General features: G+C 43.3%; 1 protein-coding gene across 1 annotated transcript in view; it reads right to left on the bottom strand.

Moving 5' to 3' along the window:
• Positions 1-729: 729 nt before the first annotated feature.
• The window catches only part of LOC133110270 (integrin alpha-5-like), a 47,776-nt gene continuing 30,874 nt past the window's right edge, over positions 730-17,631 (bottom strand). Inside the window, exons 19-30 of the mRNA XM_061220246.1 lie at positions 15,928-15,995; positions 12,412-12,562; positions 11,451-11,543; positions 10,951-11,030; positions 10,503-10,583; positions 10,129-10,234; positions 9,363-9,521; positions 7,548-7,655; positions 5,913-6,026; positions 5,144-5,245; positions 4,516-4,638; positions 730-3,708 (exon numbers count right to left, since the gene is read on the bottom strand). Coding sequence (XP_061076230.1) covers positions 3,625-3,708; positions 4,516-4,638; positions 5,144-5,245; positions 5,913-6,026; positions 7,548-7,655; positions 9,363-9,521; positions 10,129-10,234; positions 10,503-10,583; positions 10,951-11,030; positions 11,451-11,543; positions 12,412-12,562; positions 15,928-15,995 — 1,269 coding nt within the window. The 3' untranslated portion in view covers positions 730-3,624. The remainder of the gene's footprint in view (positions 3,709-4,515; positions 4,639-5,143; positions 5,246-5,912; positions 6,027-7,547; positions 7,656-9,362; positions 9,522-10,128; positions 10,235-10,502; positions 10,584-10,950; positions 11,031-11,450; positions 11,544-12,411; positions 12,563-15,927; positions 15,996-17,631) is intronic.

The raw sequence follows: 17,631 nt of genomic DNA, 5'->3' as shown, positions 1-17,631 counted from the left end.
AATATTATATTTGATGACAGCACTAGTATCCAGGTTTAGTATATCGTTAGGAAGTTTGAATCTCATGGACTTGGGCCAAGCTATTATTATATCACTTTCGTCACAATTAGGGTTAGGGTTAGGCTTAGAATTAGGAATAGTGTTATGGTTAGAGTTAGGGGGTAGGTCTCTCTGAAGCAAAAAATGGCAAGTATTCTGTATCGGAGGGTTGCTGGTTCAATCCCATCTGGGTGTGTTGAAGTGTCCCTGAGCAAGACACCTAACCCCCAAATGCTCCTGATGAGCTGGTTGGTGTCTTGTCTGGCAGTCAATTGCCGTTGGTGTGCAAGTGTGTATGAATGGGTGAGAAGCATCAGTTGTACAGTGCTTTGGATAAAGGTGTTATATAAATGCCAACTGTTTACCATTTAAGTAATTACACTATTGAAATAGATTTTGAATTTACTGCCATATACTTAAAATTAGTTTACATTAGATTTGGGTTTTGTGTCAAAGCCTGAAAGCCTATTGCACTGTATATTATTCAATGCATTTTCTTGATAGCATCAAGGCCACTCTTACACAGATTAGGAATTCTTACTGCATTGCTTCTGGTCCAAAGACGGATAAGATGTCTTGCCTAAAATGGCCACAGAATGTATCAGTAAGCTCTCATGGCTTCTTATTTAGCAGATTCCTTAAAATTACACATCACACCCCATTCATAATAATTCTATTTGTCAGAATGAGTGAAAAATCTATGTTTTATTGGAATTGAAAACAGTAATACACCACAATATAATATTTCCCCCAATGTGGGGTGAGGAAATTCATTCTCATAAGCATCAGAGAACATTCAGACACAATGAAGCAATATTCAATTTTGGGATCAATAAATGCATTAAAAAAGGGACAAAACTGAATAAAAACAAATTAACAACATTTATAAAAGTAGGGAGGGCCAATTATTTTATCTTATTCATTCCATTTTCAAAATGTCAAACACTTTTGTCTTATGAAAATCTGGCTGTAGTTTCAAAACAGTTCATATTGAACAAGATAATCTTTTTCAAGAAAATGTATCTATATATCTAATGGTAATATCCAAACCTCTTAATTCCACAAGTGTGAGGAAGTTGTTATCATGGACAAAGGGTCAAACATTTGCCCACAATGATAATAGATCCTCATTTAAATAGACTTGTATGACTTAATACTGCATTTCATGAATTCACACTTAATTCACTTCATTTAGTAATACTTCATTTAATAAGTAATTGATAACAGGGACTGAATGAGATTCCTGAGTGGTTCAGTTTTTTTAAGGTTGCAGACTGGGCCCTGTACTTGTAGGTTCAGGCATACAAAACATGTACCCAAGAACCCTTTCAGGAGTAGAGTGTGGTTAAATCTACAGGGTTTCTGGGTTTACTGTTTCCAGTCACCAACTCACTAGCTGCCCAAAGGCTCCCAGTTGTCATCAGTGAGAGATCCCCAACACTAGCACTCCCTTGTGTGCCCTGTAAGGTCCAAAGTATTCACTTGATTACAGGAAGTGCACACTCCAGCTGCAGTGCTCCCTGTACTGGAGCCCCCGGTACATGGGTTAAGCGATTCCAAATGGGGTGGAGGGCTGGGGGGTTATAAATGAACATGGGGAAGGGGTGATATAAAAGAAAACAAAATGTGACCAATATGCTCTTCTGCAAGACATGCAAGTGAACAACAACAGTAATACAAAAGCACCATTTGAATGTGATTGCAGTGGTTGGACAGTCTTCCTATGTCTCTGTCACGTTGAAATATTTTGCCTTCCAGGGCTTTTCCTCTGCAAAGCCAGACTCTGACAGGCAGCCTTTCTCAGTGGACATTCCCAGTCAAATAAACATCAGGTCCAGGTCCTGGATGATAATGGCTTGTGCTCAGAACCTGGCCGTTTCCAGATCATAGGCTGTTTCCAAAAAAAGGAAATACACCCATGCAAGAAATACACCCACACAAGAGAACCCACATCACATTTACCCCATCCCCAAACACAGATACACACACATGCACCATATAGCCGTACCCCCTCCCCCAAATGAGCCCTGCAGAAACATGGTGCTGTAATCCCCTATCCATAGGCATATACACACAATCCTCTCCATGTTGGCCCTGTACCTCAGCAAAGCAGGTGGGTATGAAATATCTGAACAGTACTCCACAAGGACCTTCATTGCTCAGTCTTTTTATATTTCCAACAAGCAGCTGTATGTACAGTGCTTATGTCTCAATTCAGTTCCACAGAGAACACTTTGTTTCTGTTTCAAAACAATATGCAAGTCTTTTCTTTTATAGTTATGTAGTTTACCATGAGTACCATTTAGGGCAGGACATGATTGTGCTTCCGCTTGGTTAAAAAAATAACTACAACATACAGACAGTTCAAATGACCTTTGACCATCATTCTCAACCAAGCCATCGTGCAGCAGCAAAAAGCCTTGCATTTCAGGGCGTGGTCCATTTCACATGTCCGCTGTTTCTACAGCGTCTCCCTGGTGACTACAGAACACTGTTTTGCTGTGCTTACATTTTGGCTGGTCTTCAGTTTAAGAACATTAAGCCAAATGGACCACAAAATGGCGGAAGTAAAATGAGCAGAAGGGGCATTTTTTCTTTGGTCTCATGGGCGGACTGGTCGTTGACCGGCTTTGAGTGCAAACAGTACCAGTGCTGACCATGCAGCTGCACAGACCTCCGTGAGCCTCCACAGACCTCTAAAAGCAGGCCTGTAAATAATCCGTCTTTCCCAGACATTTACAGCCAGTTCCCCTGGGCTCAGCATCCTTCCGCAGTTTAGCCTCAGTAGCTCTGCTTTTGAACACAAACCCTGTCTCTTATGAGGACCAAGGCTAAATTCTTTAAAGACGCAGTTAAATAAAGTCTTGTGAAGTGCCGAAAGTATGCAGATGCTGTGGGATTCCAAAAACAAAGACGCCTGTTGGATTATAGAGGCGCCTGACATCAGACATTTTACGATGAACATCTCTGCCAGTGAGGTCCTAGACAGTGTGAATACACCTGCTTTTTTAAAAGCCTGGAATTCCCACTGCCTTTGGTTCTATTTGCAGTGTGGCTCTTTTCTGAGAGAGCACAAAATAACTTTTCTGAAATGCTACATCTCTTTCCGACATGCAATGATTGACCACTCAATGTGATGTCCACCCATTCCATCTGATTACAGCACCAGCTCTGCGGTTCTTAAAATAAAAATAAAGTCCATTCCTTTCTCACAAGGAAAAATGGGACAAGGGGAAAACAGAACACATGTGCTTAGAAGAAAGGCGTCCATCTCCACAGCTTCTCTGGAGTGAAGAACAGGTGAACACGGATGTTTGCTCCCTACACACCTGCTTACTCCTCTAATCCATAGCACCTCTGTAAAGCAGCTCTCCTTTGTTTGGAATCCAGCCCCAACTCTTGATAAAAAGATAGAAACAGAATTTTAAAAAAACATTCAGTTCGCCTTGTGTTGTTTTCTCTAGTGCAGTGCAGTGGAGTCTTCACTCCTAAAGCTTCAGCTGCAGTCTTCTGCAAACTGTCTGGTAATGTGCTCGTCCAATTTCCACAATTTTCTTTGGTATGTTTCCAGGGCTGGCCTGCTGCTTAGGCTTCAGACGAAGCCTGGGGTTTCAGCTGTGCTTTCTCCATGGTTGTGCTGTAGGGATGGGATCGCTTGAAGAAGCCCAGCTATACGAGATGAGGGAGAAAAGGAACAAGAGAATATAATCAAATAGCTAAACTTTAAAAAGCCTTGGATCCTGCCAAGTCTATGGCCATTTGTTTCCCCTCACTTTTTAAACCTGTTCTACAACACTAAAAGCAATGAACACACAGGTGTCAAAATAAGGTGTTGGGCTATAACAAAACTCCCATCTGAACTGGTCTGGTTGGACAACTTTGGTTTAGAGACTTGCAACCACGTACCATGAAGCTCTATTAGTAAAATAGTTATTAATTGTACAGTGGTCGCATTCCTTTTGAATGAATCAATTCAATGTGAGGGCATATATAACTTACACTCATTCCAAACTGCAGGACATTTACTGAAGAAATGTTTTGAAATGGGAGCAATCAGTGTGCTGACATCTTTTCTTTAATTCTGAAGCAATTCAGTACCTTGGTCAAGGGTGCAATGGCAGCACCCATCCGAGATTTGAACATAGAACTGCAAGCTTCAATAAGAGGTAACTGAGTAACTACACTACTGCCCATGATATGGACTGCCACTGAAATATTAGTTGTTTCTCTTGTTCATCTGAAACATTACATCAGAGCTACTCAACTCCACGTCCTGTGGGCCGCAGTGTCTGCAGGTATTTGCTCCTACTCTCCACCACTTGATTTCAATAATTATTTTACCTGCTTGGTTCAGATAAGCTAATTAGTGAAATCAGGTGGTGTAGCAAATGCCTGCAGACGCTGCAGCCCGCAGGACGAGGGGTTGAGTAGCTCTGCTCTACATCATTTCTCCACACAGGAGTCCACCAGACTCACTTTGTACAGGACGTAGATGAGCAGTGCCAGCAGCAGGAGCCCAGCCAGGATGGCCAGAATGATGATCCACAGCGGCACAGCATACTGTCCTTCTGGCTTGCTCCATACCACTGGGGTCACCACCTGTAGGGGGTGATATAACATATCTCAATCATGCGGGACACAACCTGCAGGGGAGATATAACATCTCAACCTTACAGTACACCTCCTGTAGGGGGTGATATAACATATCTCAACCTTACAGGACACAGCCAGCAGGGGCGGCCTGTAGTGTAGTGGTTAGGGTAAATGACTGGGACACGCAAGGTCGGTGGTTCTAATCCCATTGTAGCCACAATAAGATCCTCACAGCCAGGATTGTCTCCTGCTTAGTCTAATCAACTGTATATCGCTCTGGATAAGAGCGTCTGCCAAATGCCAATAATGTAATGTAATGTATCATCTCAACCTTATAGTACACCACCTGTAGGGGGCGATATAGCATGGCTCCACCTGACAGCGCACCTCCTGTAGAAGGCGATATAACATATCACAACCTTACAGGACACAACCTGCAAGGGCAAAATACCTCAGTCTAACAGATCAGGGGCAACATACAGCAGGGCTCATATAAAAAGAAAGAACGTGCCTTTTTGGTTCCAGAGGGCATGTCTTTGGGGACAATGGCGTAAGGAATCCTCTGCACGCTGTACCTTGCTGAGCACTCCAGCACATATTGTTTATATGCTCTCTGTAAGAAGAAAAGAGATTAAAGGATCAGATCACTTTCCATCAGGTAAAACAAACATTTAACTTGCTTTATATTTACACTTGTATTAAAGTTTGGAAGAATTAATTACAACCAATGAGCCATGAATACGCATACTGGTGCTCATTGATATATACTCATCCTGAATGGCAATCCCAATATGAAATTCCATGTGACTCCAGAAGAGGGCGATGGTATACCAGCAAAGAGCAGCAAAGTTTCAAACCCTGTCTCACAAGATCACTTTGGCAATTAGATCCCATGGTAACCCCAGCAGAATTGAATGGGTTTCCAATGCACTGGCAAAAACAAGCCTGAACCATGGTGAACACACAAGGTGTACTTAGGGCATGTGAGACCAGCTCCTGGGCCCTGTCCCACACACAATAGGCACTGCTTCAGCTGGCTCCTCAACTGTCCAACATTGGAGACCGTAGGCCTATAGTCAGCACTGATGTTCACTCAGCCTGGTCTATTGCGAATGGGAGCTGAATTTTAAATATGAGTTTCTCAAAGAATGGCACAAATTTCCTGTCCTGCTTGTGAGGGGTGATATTACCGAACCAGCATTATGATGAACATATAGAGACATCTCTCACTCCCCCACCGCACCCCCCACCCCTACAAGCTATCTAGGTCACCCCCTCACCTCCATGAAGGTCTCAGCCCAGATTCGAGAGCGCACTTTCAAAATGGTGCTGGTCCCCCTCTCCAGCAACCCCACCTGGCATCTGAGTGTCCAACAGTCCACGCCAGGACACGACTGGAGGGAGAGAGAAGCCACATGTGTCACATGATGTCTCCTACATCACTCTGCGGACCAGTCAGCTGTCAGCAATCAGCCCTGTGTTGACTATGCGCAAAGCTATGGGAACAACCCTCCTCTACGAGCACATTAGACTGATGATATATGAACATATTAAGTAAAAGAGAAGTGTACAGAGAGAGGAGAAAACAGGAAGAAGCAAGAGGAAGGAGGTAGAGAGAGAGTGAGAGGCCGGAGAGAGTGGTGGGGTTGAGAATGAAACTCAGGGGAAGAGGAAGAAAGAAGTTGTTTTTTGTGAACAGAAATGATCATTTAATAGAAACATTGCCCAGCCTTCTCTCTGCTGTAGCCAAACACACTCCAATTTCAATATTCTTATGAATATTCACGAGGGAGTCCAACAACATAGAATACCATAGCAATGGAACACAATACAACTTTATTGTCCATACAAAGTGAAAAGACTGCATTTGGCTTCTCACTGCATGACATAATAAAACACTGGGTAGGAGAAAATCTAAACATCAAATACATAGTACACAACGTGCAGTGCATTCATTTACTGTTTAAAATACTGATTGCACTTGGAATGAAAGGCCTTTTAAAAATGTAGCACTCCACAGAACCTTCCAGAGTTCAATAAGTACCATAAAATAAACCATAAATTATTTTTTATCAACTGGAGCCTTGTGTCATGAGATGGAGAGGGAAAAAGGAATGCCAGAGCTGGCCATCTGGTTAATCTATAGAATCTGTCTGTGGCCACACTCCTGCCTGAGTCTCTTTGAGTTCTGACCCTGACAAAACAAGGGGCGGGGTCTACTCCTGCTGTCACCAATGAAATCAAATCCCTGGTCCTGCAGTTATAGGTTAAGGGTTAGGGTTTATGGTTGAGCTTCAAGAAGAAGCTAATTCCGTTTGTCTGTGTTTGAAAGACTGCAAGATATCTCCAAGATATCCTGTCCTTCGACCCTGTTACTGACCGGCAGCGGTCAGTCTGAGGTTGCGCGACCACTGGAGCGGATCTCTCTGTGGTGCTGCCAGGGCACATTCCTGGACCTCTCTCCGTGCAGAGCCCAGGTGCGCATTTTAACTGCCTTTCATCCTCCATGAAACAAAAGCCTCACATGACCTTAAACAGCCTCCTCCAAATGTCTAATCACACACAGCAGAAACAACAGCAGTTAACCACACAGGAATGGGGGACAAAGAACCTTTACAGGCTTGCTCAGGTATTCAGCCAGAGTGTGTGTGCATGTGTGTGAGTGTGTGTGTGTGTGTGTGTGTGTGTGTGAGAGAGAGAGAGAGACCGCCTCTGTGGCGGTTTCAAACTGTCTCTAATGAGGGACAATAACATTTGATTGACTGACTGTTAAAGGGGTAGTTCTCTTCCTAGAGTTTATGCAGGGCTGCCCAATCATGTTCCTCCATTTCAGCCCCACATTGTCAGCCTGATTGTGTTAATTAGCAGCTCAATGCGACCTCTTCAGCCCTACCTGAAGCAGCAGAAATGCTCACCAGGTTGACCAGTTGAGACAGCTGGTCTTTGCGGACCTCCCTCCTCTCAATGCTGTGCTCTGGGCTCAGCGTGGGTGCAGGAGGCACTTCTGCAGGAGACTTCTGGAGCTGTGCGGGGCAGAGACACACGCCACCAGCCTCAGAACAAGCACACCACACCAAACACATGCAACAGACTGGAAATGCAGGTGCTTTGGAGATGACTGGCATTGTAGACAAGATTGGTTTACATTAGCCCTGACTCAAACAGCTTTCAATGGGTGCAGCACACAACAACCCTTCTGAACCAGGCAACAGTGAACAAGTGTGCAGCATTGGCAGCTTGTCTACTTCTACCAAGCAGGAGGGGGGTACTGTTACTGTCCTGTAGCCAATCATGCCCAGAGGCATGGTAATTAAGCATATGTCTACTACACAATCACCGGGGACCAATCAGGGAACTGGGATCGTTTTCAAGAGAGTAGGTTGAAAACAATGTAATTATTTTGAACGTGGAGGAAACCCCACAGGTCTTCCATTCTGCTTGGCAGAAGGCAGTGGGGAAAAGCTCAGGTGATCACTCCAATGGGAGTAAGTGCTGAAAGTAGATCAGATGTACTGAGCATGCTGACACTCTGATTTTAAACACAAGTCACGGGTGGAACTCTGTGTCTGTATCGATGAGAAAATAATTATTAATAATTTACTAAAGTTACGAAAACATTGTCAAGCTCAAATACACGTGTCATGCGGGGTTATAAATATACACAGAAACACGCACACAAAGACACATATTATGTGCCCCCATATATGTATGCATGTATGCAGGGACATATTTAAATGGGAGAATTGCAACCAGAATTGCAACCAGAACAAAAATGGTTACCACATCTGGTACAGTTTATAGCAACGTCTCTCTGCCGTCATATGCACACACACACACCACACAGCACAGACACACACACACAAACCTACACACACACACCACACAGCATACACACACACACACTGGCAATTAACTCACCCCTCAACAATACTAGACCCAAATGAATGGAAAAGCAGCGTGTGTGTGTGTGTGTGTGTGTGTGTGTGTGGGTGGGTGTGGGTGGGTGTGTGTGTGTGTGTGTGTGGGTGTGTGGGGGTGTGTGTGTGTGGGTGTGTGTGCGTGTGTGGGTGTGTGTGTGTGTGTTCATCAATGGGCAGAGAGGAGGTTTACAACCAACAACACGGTCTGGCACTCAGGGATCTATGAGGAGCCTGGAGGAGCAGAACCGAGAACTTTGAGCAGAGATGTGTGAGTGATTCCATTTGAGGAGTAAGTGTGTTTATGTTGCATTAGATGTGTTTTCACTGAAACAGAGACATCTATTGAGTAAACTGAATAGATGACTATGACAACTGCGTGAAATGTAATCGATTTCAGACCCTGCTCACACAAATTAGGTCACTCTGGGGCAGAACTCAATGCTGCAATGCCTGACAAGCCTGACACCGCTGAGCATTGGGGGGGCAGTTCGACAAAGTAAAAAACCATGGCTTTCTAGTGCTAAATGAGGTGAAAAAGGGCACAGTCTAGTCTAAGCCTTATGGTGAAAAATACCAAGTGCTTCTTTTCAGCAAATCAAATTTACATTGTACACGTGGGACAGGCTATAGCTTGCTCAAGTTTACAGCACTGCTCCAAATTGCATCCAAACACACCACTGAGGTCCAGATTCCAGTTCTAACAGCCACACCACAGACAGAGAGTGTTGTATAATGCTTATGCAGGTTCTTCTCTAGCCTCACACAGACCCTGAACACTGGACCCTGGCTGCATTCCTGTGGGGGCCTTACCTTGAGCTGCAGGGGGTTGAGGTTGTGGTCTGAGGTGCAGTTGAGGGGCCCCTGGGTTGTCACCTCCAGAGGGTACATCAGCCAGTGATTCTGGACTCTCATTGGACAGTGCAGCTCCAGGAGGGTGTGGCCAATCATGCTTGGCCCATTGTTCACCAGCTGGGGGAGAGACAAGGTGTGACCTAATCCATCATGGATGTCAGCTAACTGACTGTAAGGAAGTCAAATACAATACAAAAAAATGTATCCTAAAAAAGATAAGAATTAGGATAAAAAGGAGGATGACTAACATGTTCAGTGTCAGTAAGTGTGTAAATAAGTGCCAGGCCCTCTATTCTGACAAATTCAACAAATTCAATTGATATTCATTAATTACCAGGCCTAGGAGAAATATGTCATTGTTTTGGATTCAAATACTTTTTTATGCCTTACTGAGCTTGTCTGGAACTTATGATTATATGACATACTCTCAACAAGTGTTAAACCCACATTTGGTTCCCCTTGGTTGGCTCAATTACACCAGGCAAAATCAATTGAGCACAGAAGAGTATTTGAATCCAAAACAATTACGTATTTGACCCAGGTCTGTTAGTTAGCATGTCAAATGTAACAACTTGGTAATGTATCTGTGCAATCCTTTGGTAATACCAGTACAGATGTACAGAGATGTGACAGATAAACTGCAAAACTGAATTGACACACTGGACTGTTAATTCACATTTCCTGCAGTTGTTTCATTCCCGACCCTTGACCTCTCCCTCCCTACCTCATACACATGCTGGACCAAGGGCCCCACGTCCTGCTCCTCCAGCAGTTTCTTAGCGACCTTCCAGTTTGGTGGAGGGAAGATGACTTTGTCTGGGCGAGAGACCCTTACAAATCACAGAGAATTTGTCAGTCAGCAAACAGACAAACACCACTGTTTCACCTTTTCAGGCCAACAACAAAGCACGCATCTGAAAGATGGCCAATCATGACTTTGTAAAGGAACACTTGCAGTACTAATTTGATTTTACTGAAGTTTTACCTGAGGGCTTGAGTTTTCAGTTAGGCTACACTTAGCAAGAAATGCTAACTGCATTCAAGTAATGCTCCTGACCGGGTATCAGAAAAGAGAGGGCATTATCCGCATTGACTTACCCCTGTAAAATAACATCCGCCATCACTGCCACCTCCAGCTTGTAAGGCACTGTGTCACTCCGAGAGTTATTCTCATTTTTACTGAGTCAGAGAGAGAGGGAAATTATGAGTTCTTTGTTGTTGGTCACCGCTTACTAGCAGTTAATAATCACCACATTTAAAAAAGAACAAGTTATGGGTTAGACTCTTTGGAGGACCTTATTTTAACATATCTAAGCAATGCACTTAACCTCTGTATTGAATATCCACCTGCCTATATGTAGCAATAATATAAAAATGTGAGCCAAACACTATGTAGTTTAATGGTTGTACGGTGAGATTTTGTGCATTCCTCTCTCTGAATAGGAATATAATGTTGCTGTATTGTTTGTTGATAGATTAGTGACATGGACAGTTCATTGTTTGAGGAGCATTAATAAGCAGTTAGTACAACAAGGTGAATATTCACCTGCGGATCTGGAGCTCAAACTGCACTGTTCTGCGCGTGTCCCTCAGGCGTGGAACAGTGAAGCGGAGACCTGCCCATAGCTGGAGACACACACACACACGCACGCACGTGCACACACGCACGCACGCAAACACACACACACGCACGCAAACACACACACACACGCACGCACGCACGCACGCACCCACGCACGCAAACACACACGCACGCACGCACGCACGCACCCGCGCAAACACATACACACGCACGCGCACGCACGCACATACACACGCACGCACGCGAACACACACACACGCACGCATGCACGCAAACACACACACACGCACGCAAACACACACAAGCACGCACGTACGCAAACACACACACACACACACGCACACACATGCACATGCACACAAGCACACAGAGACACATTAATGTACAGACACTGATGGAGACATAGATTACACATTGACAGATACTGCATGTACATTGACACAGCACCACACTCCAGTACTTACACTAGTGCCAGATTTCATGGGGTTGCCCAGGTCACAGCTGACATAACGGGTCTGGTTCTCTGTCTCATAGCTGCAAGTCAGCTGGGATAGCGTCTGAAACACGTGCACACACACAGACACACACACACACACACACACACAATTAAACATGTAGCAGAACACATATTTCACAAAAACATTGGGTGAAATCCCACTCCATTGCACCACGAGAGAATGTTTTCTTTTTGGAATTTAATTAATGGTCAGAAGCAAATTATGATCTTAGGGGTCAGTGAAATCTGTTTTAAAGTACATATAGAGTCACAATGTGAAAAATCTCGCACCAAAAATAATTAGATTTATAATATATGATCTATATTAATATTATATACCTTAATAATATACTATTGAATATATGTGACATATATAAACTTCATAATATAATAAACTTAAATAATGTTATACTATATTATGATGTATCATACAGTTTCCAAAACCTTTACTCAAAATGATTCTTGTGTACATTCCATAGATGTTCTGTTCTTTAAATCCATTTTCTCATATATCCGTACTATATTCCTTTTCTATAGCTTGAATCTGAGTAATACATACACTCAGTGTCAATATTAATAGGTATTGGTCTGCAGCTGCAGCCCATCCACTTTGACATGTTGTCAGCTTGAACCAGTCGGGCCATTCTCCTCTGACCTTTTCATGTTTACTAGAGTTCACCATTCTCTGTAAACTCTAGAGACTGTTGTGCAAAAAGTTTCTGAAATACTGAAACCACCCCGTATGGCACCAACAATCATTCCACAGTGAAAGTCACTTAAATTGCATTTGTACCCCATTCTGATGATTGAGTTGCTGCCCCATGATTGGCTGATTAGATATTTCCATTAAGAAGCCGGTGTAATAAAGTGGTCACGGGTCCAGGTCGTTCCAGGTCCCGGGTGTGAGATGTGTGGACTCGGGCGCTCACCTCATTGTTGCGTGCGATGCCACTGTAGTCTGCCTCAGGGGGCAGGACCACATACAGCTCCGCTTCATAGGCGCCGCCCTCTCCCTCATTTCGGGCGTTGAATGTCAGAGTCAGAGCGTTGTCATCACCAAGGTACACTTCCTTCCTGTCACTGTGAGCCACAAAATCACAAAAGCCCAATACAAATACTTTTAAAATTACAAAATTGCTATTCATAATATAAATGGCACACTGCTAACAAGGTACAGGGAACAGGGTTTATTGGAAATCTTTTAAGTGTTCATCTTTGAGAGGATATATCGACGTGGAAAATGTTGTTCGAAAGGGAGAGACCACAGGCAATCAATCAGTAATTTTATATTTTGAATGTGAACACAAATACAAACATTTTTTGTATTATTGTATTAGTATTTTTAGGAAGATCTGCTCATGATTAATGAAAAAAGCTGAAATTATTATACTTTTTTCTCTGTGGATTAACACAGAATGTTCATGTTTCTGTTTCAATGTGATGAGTGGCAATTTACACAGGGGTTTCCAAAATTGTGTTTTATTGATAAAAACAAATGTTTTTAACCTGTTATACAAAACTTCAGTAAATTAAAAGCTATTTTCATTAAGAAGCATAATGTTAAATTTGATAGCTATATTGATACTGTATAAAATACTGGAAATATGTCATTTCGAGGAAATTCAAGTTTTTTTGAACGCTTGATGTTAATTATTATTACAATTATAACACAATTATACAATTACAATCACAATTACAATTATAATTAACTACCGTAAAACCTCAAATTGTGGCCGGGGTCTTTTATTTACTTAGGCTGCACAAAGCACAGGCCTTTATTTGGGGCAGGCTTGTATTCGAGGCAGGCCTTTATTTCCTATTAGGCTTCTGTTGTAGAATTTTATTCTTAGAAATAAAGTAAAAGGCTACACTTAAAGTGGGCCAACACTGTTCAACACTTCCTGTAACTGTTCAGAAATCAATTAGTGTAGGCTAATCAGGAACACCGTTTGGTAAGTCATAGTGTCAGCCTTAACAGACTTAGTTTATTGCAAAAATTCTCAAACACAATAAATCACATGCAAGTCCAGAATCCATAAAATAACAACTTACCAGACACGCCTTCATGAACAATAACAAATTAGCGTAGATAACAGCAAGTTAAGGATCTTTTTTCCTAAAGTGATTCACTGCTGGTTCACTGGTGGTTCACCAAGTTTTATGTAGTTGAAAGAGTGTCAGGATTTCCACCTGTCTGTTTATTGCGAGCCAAGGCAGCCGCTTTCATTCATTCATTGAACGTGCGCTGTGCTGTGAATACATGGAAACCTTATTTTAACCTTATTTTAGCCAAGTAGCCTAAATTGAGTAAATTTTTTTTTAAATTTTTTTTTTACCTTTTTATTAAATTCGTAGGCTGGAATGCCTCGCGGCAACAATTGTGTTTAAATGTATACTGCTTCAGCCTTTGGCAAGCTACTCAGATGGGGGCGGCAAGCGACTGGTAGCTTGAGAGCAACGTGTTGGAGACCCATGCTGTAGGACAACGACTTTTCATTGGCAACAGTATTAAACCAACCAACAATATAAAATATTAAGAAGAGCTCTTTTATTTAATTGAGTTAAATCGAAACAATGTCTTCTAGTGCTCATGGACTGATAGCCCTTCTGGTAGGCAATATTACCCCGGCTTGTATTTGGGGGCCGGCCTTTATTTGTCCGAATCGACCACGCCCCCGGCTATTATCCGAGGCGCGGCTTCAAATAGAATCCGGGACACAATTTGAGGATTTACGGTACTTAAAGTTGCTTCTGACGATTGTTTAATGTATGTAATTAAACTAAAGTAGTTGTCCTCCATCTAACTTGACTCGAGTGACAGTCATGACATTAAATCGCCATAAACACAATTGTCGGAGTGATTATCATTACAATCATTATTCAAACATAATCTTAGTCTTAATCTTAATCTTAGGGACCTCAAGACTGCTGCCATCCACCTGGTGTCTTTGATCTTACCCCCAACCAGGTGAGAGAGCACGTAGAGCATCAGTGCGACCCAAACATAGGCTTTGTTCCTCTCTCCCCTCTGTGCATTTCACCGCAAAAAGCCTCTGAGCTCCGCACTGGGATGTGACCCAAATAACATGACTGCCATTTGTCTCAGGAAACCCTCCCCCCAAAACACTTCTGAAACATGGCCGTACAGACAGTCTAGCAGCAGAACACTGCCCCGCCCCCACTCTGTGAACACAGTCAGAAATTCCTTCTACGGGCTGCACAGATGATTCCAATTACACCCAGACCTCATAAAGCCAAACTGAGGAAGCAACAGAATCAATATTTCAGGCACTGGTCCTCTGAGAGGAGAAAGAAGACTGTGTGCCTGTGGGCTCCAATAGCCCATGCATTTTTTTAAACAATGCAGCAAGAAAAGAAAACAGGACCCCCAAACCAGACCTATGGTGTTTCAGTGAGAACAAGTCCACAGCAGTGAGTTTCTAAAATAACTGCTTCAGTGGAGAGGGCAACACAAATTATTTTCAGGACACACTCTTTAAAACATTTTTAAGCCCCCTTTTCGCACACCCATTTGTCTCAAAAATACTGACATGCATTCCATTTAATGTTTTTTTGATTAATGGACGGATGTGTTTCCTCCTGTCAGATTATTGAACAAATATCTGCCCTGGCATAGCTTTAACATACATTGCAAAATATTACTGCAATAACACATATAAATCATAAAACTTCAAAGACTAAGAGCATGGGAGAAAATGCTGATAGCTGGTCGAAAACAACACGCACATTAAAAAAAAAAACAAGACAAGAAATATGGTCAGCCCCGCAGAACGGGAGCACGTTTGTTCCTTCCCTGGAGGCTCGCAAGGAGAAGAGAACTCCCTGGCATGGCATTCTCTGCCTTTTCCACTACTATTCCTTTCATCCCCCTCACACATGCCCTATCCCTCCATCCCATCTCTCTTTTATCATCGGTCCTCACACCTGTTGGCCTGCCCCTGTCACCAATCGTGCATGGCCCACAATGCAAAGTGCACCCTACGGACACGGCTGCTCCGAGCTCACTGCGTGAAATCCCTTTCAAGTCTATCCTTCATGAAATAATCAATAATCAAATCTTTTTTTTCTGCACCCCCTTGTGTGTTTTATTGTTATTACATTAGCAACAATAGTAACAGAAATGTAGCTTTTCTTTTGTGTTTTGGGGGAAGTGGGCTGTATGTAAACAATGAGGAACAGTGAACAGGAAAAATATCCCAGCCAATGGAGTGGCTATGTGCTGTACTAACTGAAAATAAGGAGGTCCTAATTTAGAGGAGATGTGCTGTATGAACATAAAAGGATGCGGTCCTAATTAAAATGAGATGCGCTGTACGAACAGAAAATGGTTTTACAGATCAGTCGGGGAGACCATTTTCTGGTGCAGTGTGCTCTGCCAGTAAATGACACTGGTTTATTAGCGTGCGAAAGAGATGCAGACTTACCCATGAACAGCCAACTTAAGATCAGGGACACATATGTTATCCTCTCCACAGTCCAACAGAATCTGGGCCTGAGAAACAGAGGAAGAAGAAGGCTCATGTCAAAATGGGTTTGGCAAGATAATGCACTTACTACTTTACTATGGCTGGAAGCGCAGTTGCCAAGGGAACTCGTAACTCAGAGGTTGTAGGCTCAATTCCCAGGTGGAGTGCTGATGATGCATTTATCCTAAAGAAGCAGCTGTATAAAGGAATAGCGTGAAAAAATGCAGGTTACTCTGACTAAGAGTGGGTGATAAATGGCTAAATGTATTGTTATTGTTCTGCAGAGACAATTCATTACTGGACCATGAATTTGGCCTGGGCTTACATTGCCAATCCAAACACAGAAGAGACAGGCTAACTCCAGCCTGTAGGAAATTCAGATGTGAGGGGAGTATTTAGCAGAGACTGACCTTGGATTTTACTGCTATCGTTTTATTTCTGAGACACTCGTGCGCAGTCAAGCTGCCTGGATCATGGTCTCAATAACTCATTTCATTTCATCTTTCCCCTGGGGGATGACCCAAAACCGCTCCACCCCACCCCCACGCACCTCAGCTCCCTGCCAAAGCCCCCCCCCCACCCGCCCGCCCCCACCACAAACTGCCTAAAACGGAAACTGAATATACCGCTTATGTAGTATATACAGTATATATATGGACATACCTATATGGATAAATATATTTCATAGCAGTGCATTTAGAAAAATATATATTGCCTTAATAATTTGTATATTTACTGAAATATTATTATGTACAATTGCAATAATATATTTTATTTCAATATTAAATGCAGTATACTCCATTTCTCTAGGGGTCTGTTTCCAGCAGAAACATGCTGCACCTCAGGGTGTGTTTGCAGTGCCCTCTAGCAGCGGGCAGGAGGAACTGCGACCGTCGTGGTCACCCGCTTCACAGGGATGTGCTGGGGCACCATGCACAGCCAGCACACGGCACCGCCCAACGCACCACAGAACACGTGAAGAGCGCTTCAATCAGGGAGGGGGATGCCAGGGGAAGGAGGGGGGCGCAGAGGGGAGAAGGAGAGAGGGCACGGGGTCGTACGCATAGTAGGGTAACCGTGATGATGATGAGTGGTTGACTATAAAAGGAAAAGGGGGGATAGAGAAAGTGCTAGCCCACAGAGGCGGCACAGATCAAAGCCTAGGGTCTCCCCTGTAATTACTCATGTGATGATTTTAATTAGGGAGGCGCAGGCAGTTACTGCCACAGGCAGGGCCGACCCCTGCCCAGGCCAGGGCTCAGCCTTTCAGAAGGAGAGGTTTCTGTTCATCGTCACACCAACGTAGCAGACCTTAAACAGCAGGTGCTGAGCACAAGGGTGTGGGAGTGTGCTAGCCTTTTTTCTCACTGAACCCCACTGTAAATGTCAAGTTGACCAAAAAGGTGTCAGCTTGCACACAGATTAACACATGACAGTTTTTTTCCCAAGACCTCTCATTAGCAAGAAAAAAGAGGGTTATGAATTTAATACGGAAAAGGGGTAGGACCACTGAAGCTTAAAAGCCAACTACTCTATTATTGTTGCAATGAGACAACATGTTCCACAGACTCTAGCAGTGTGGCTAAGAGCCAGGGAACCAGGCTAAGAGTGTGCAGTGGAGCTGAGGAGGTGACCACCCACAGGAGCACACTCACAAGAGGG

Source organism: Conger conger, chromosome 14, assembly GCF_963514075.1.
Source record: "Conger conger chromosome 14, fConCon1.1, whole genome shotgun sequence".
Taxonomy (NCBI): domain Eukaryota; kingdom Metazoa; phylum Chordata; class Actinopteri; order Anguilliformes; family Congridae; genus Conger; species Conger conger.
The sequence above is the reverse complement of the archived record's forward strand: the minus strand, read 5'-3'. Positions and strand labels throughout refer to the sequence as shown.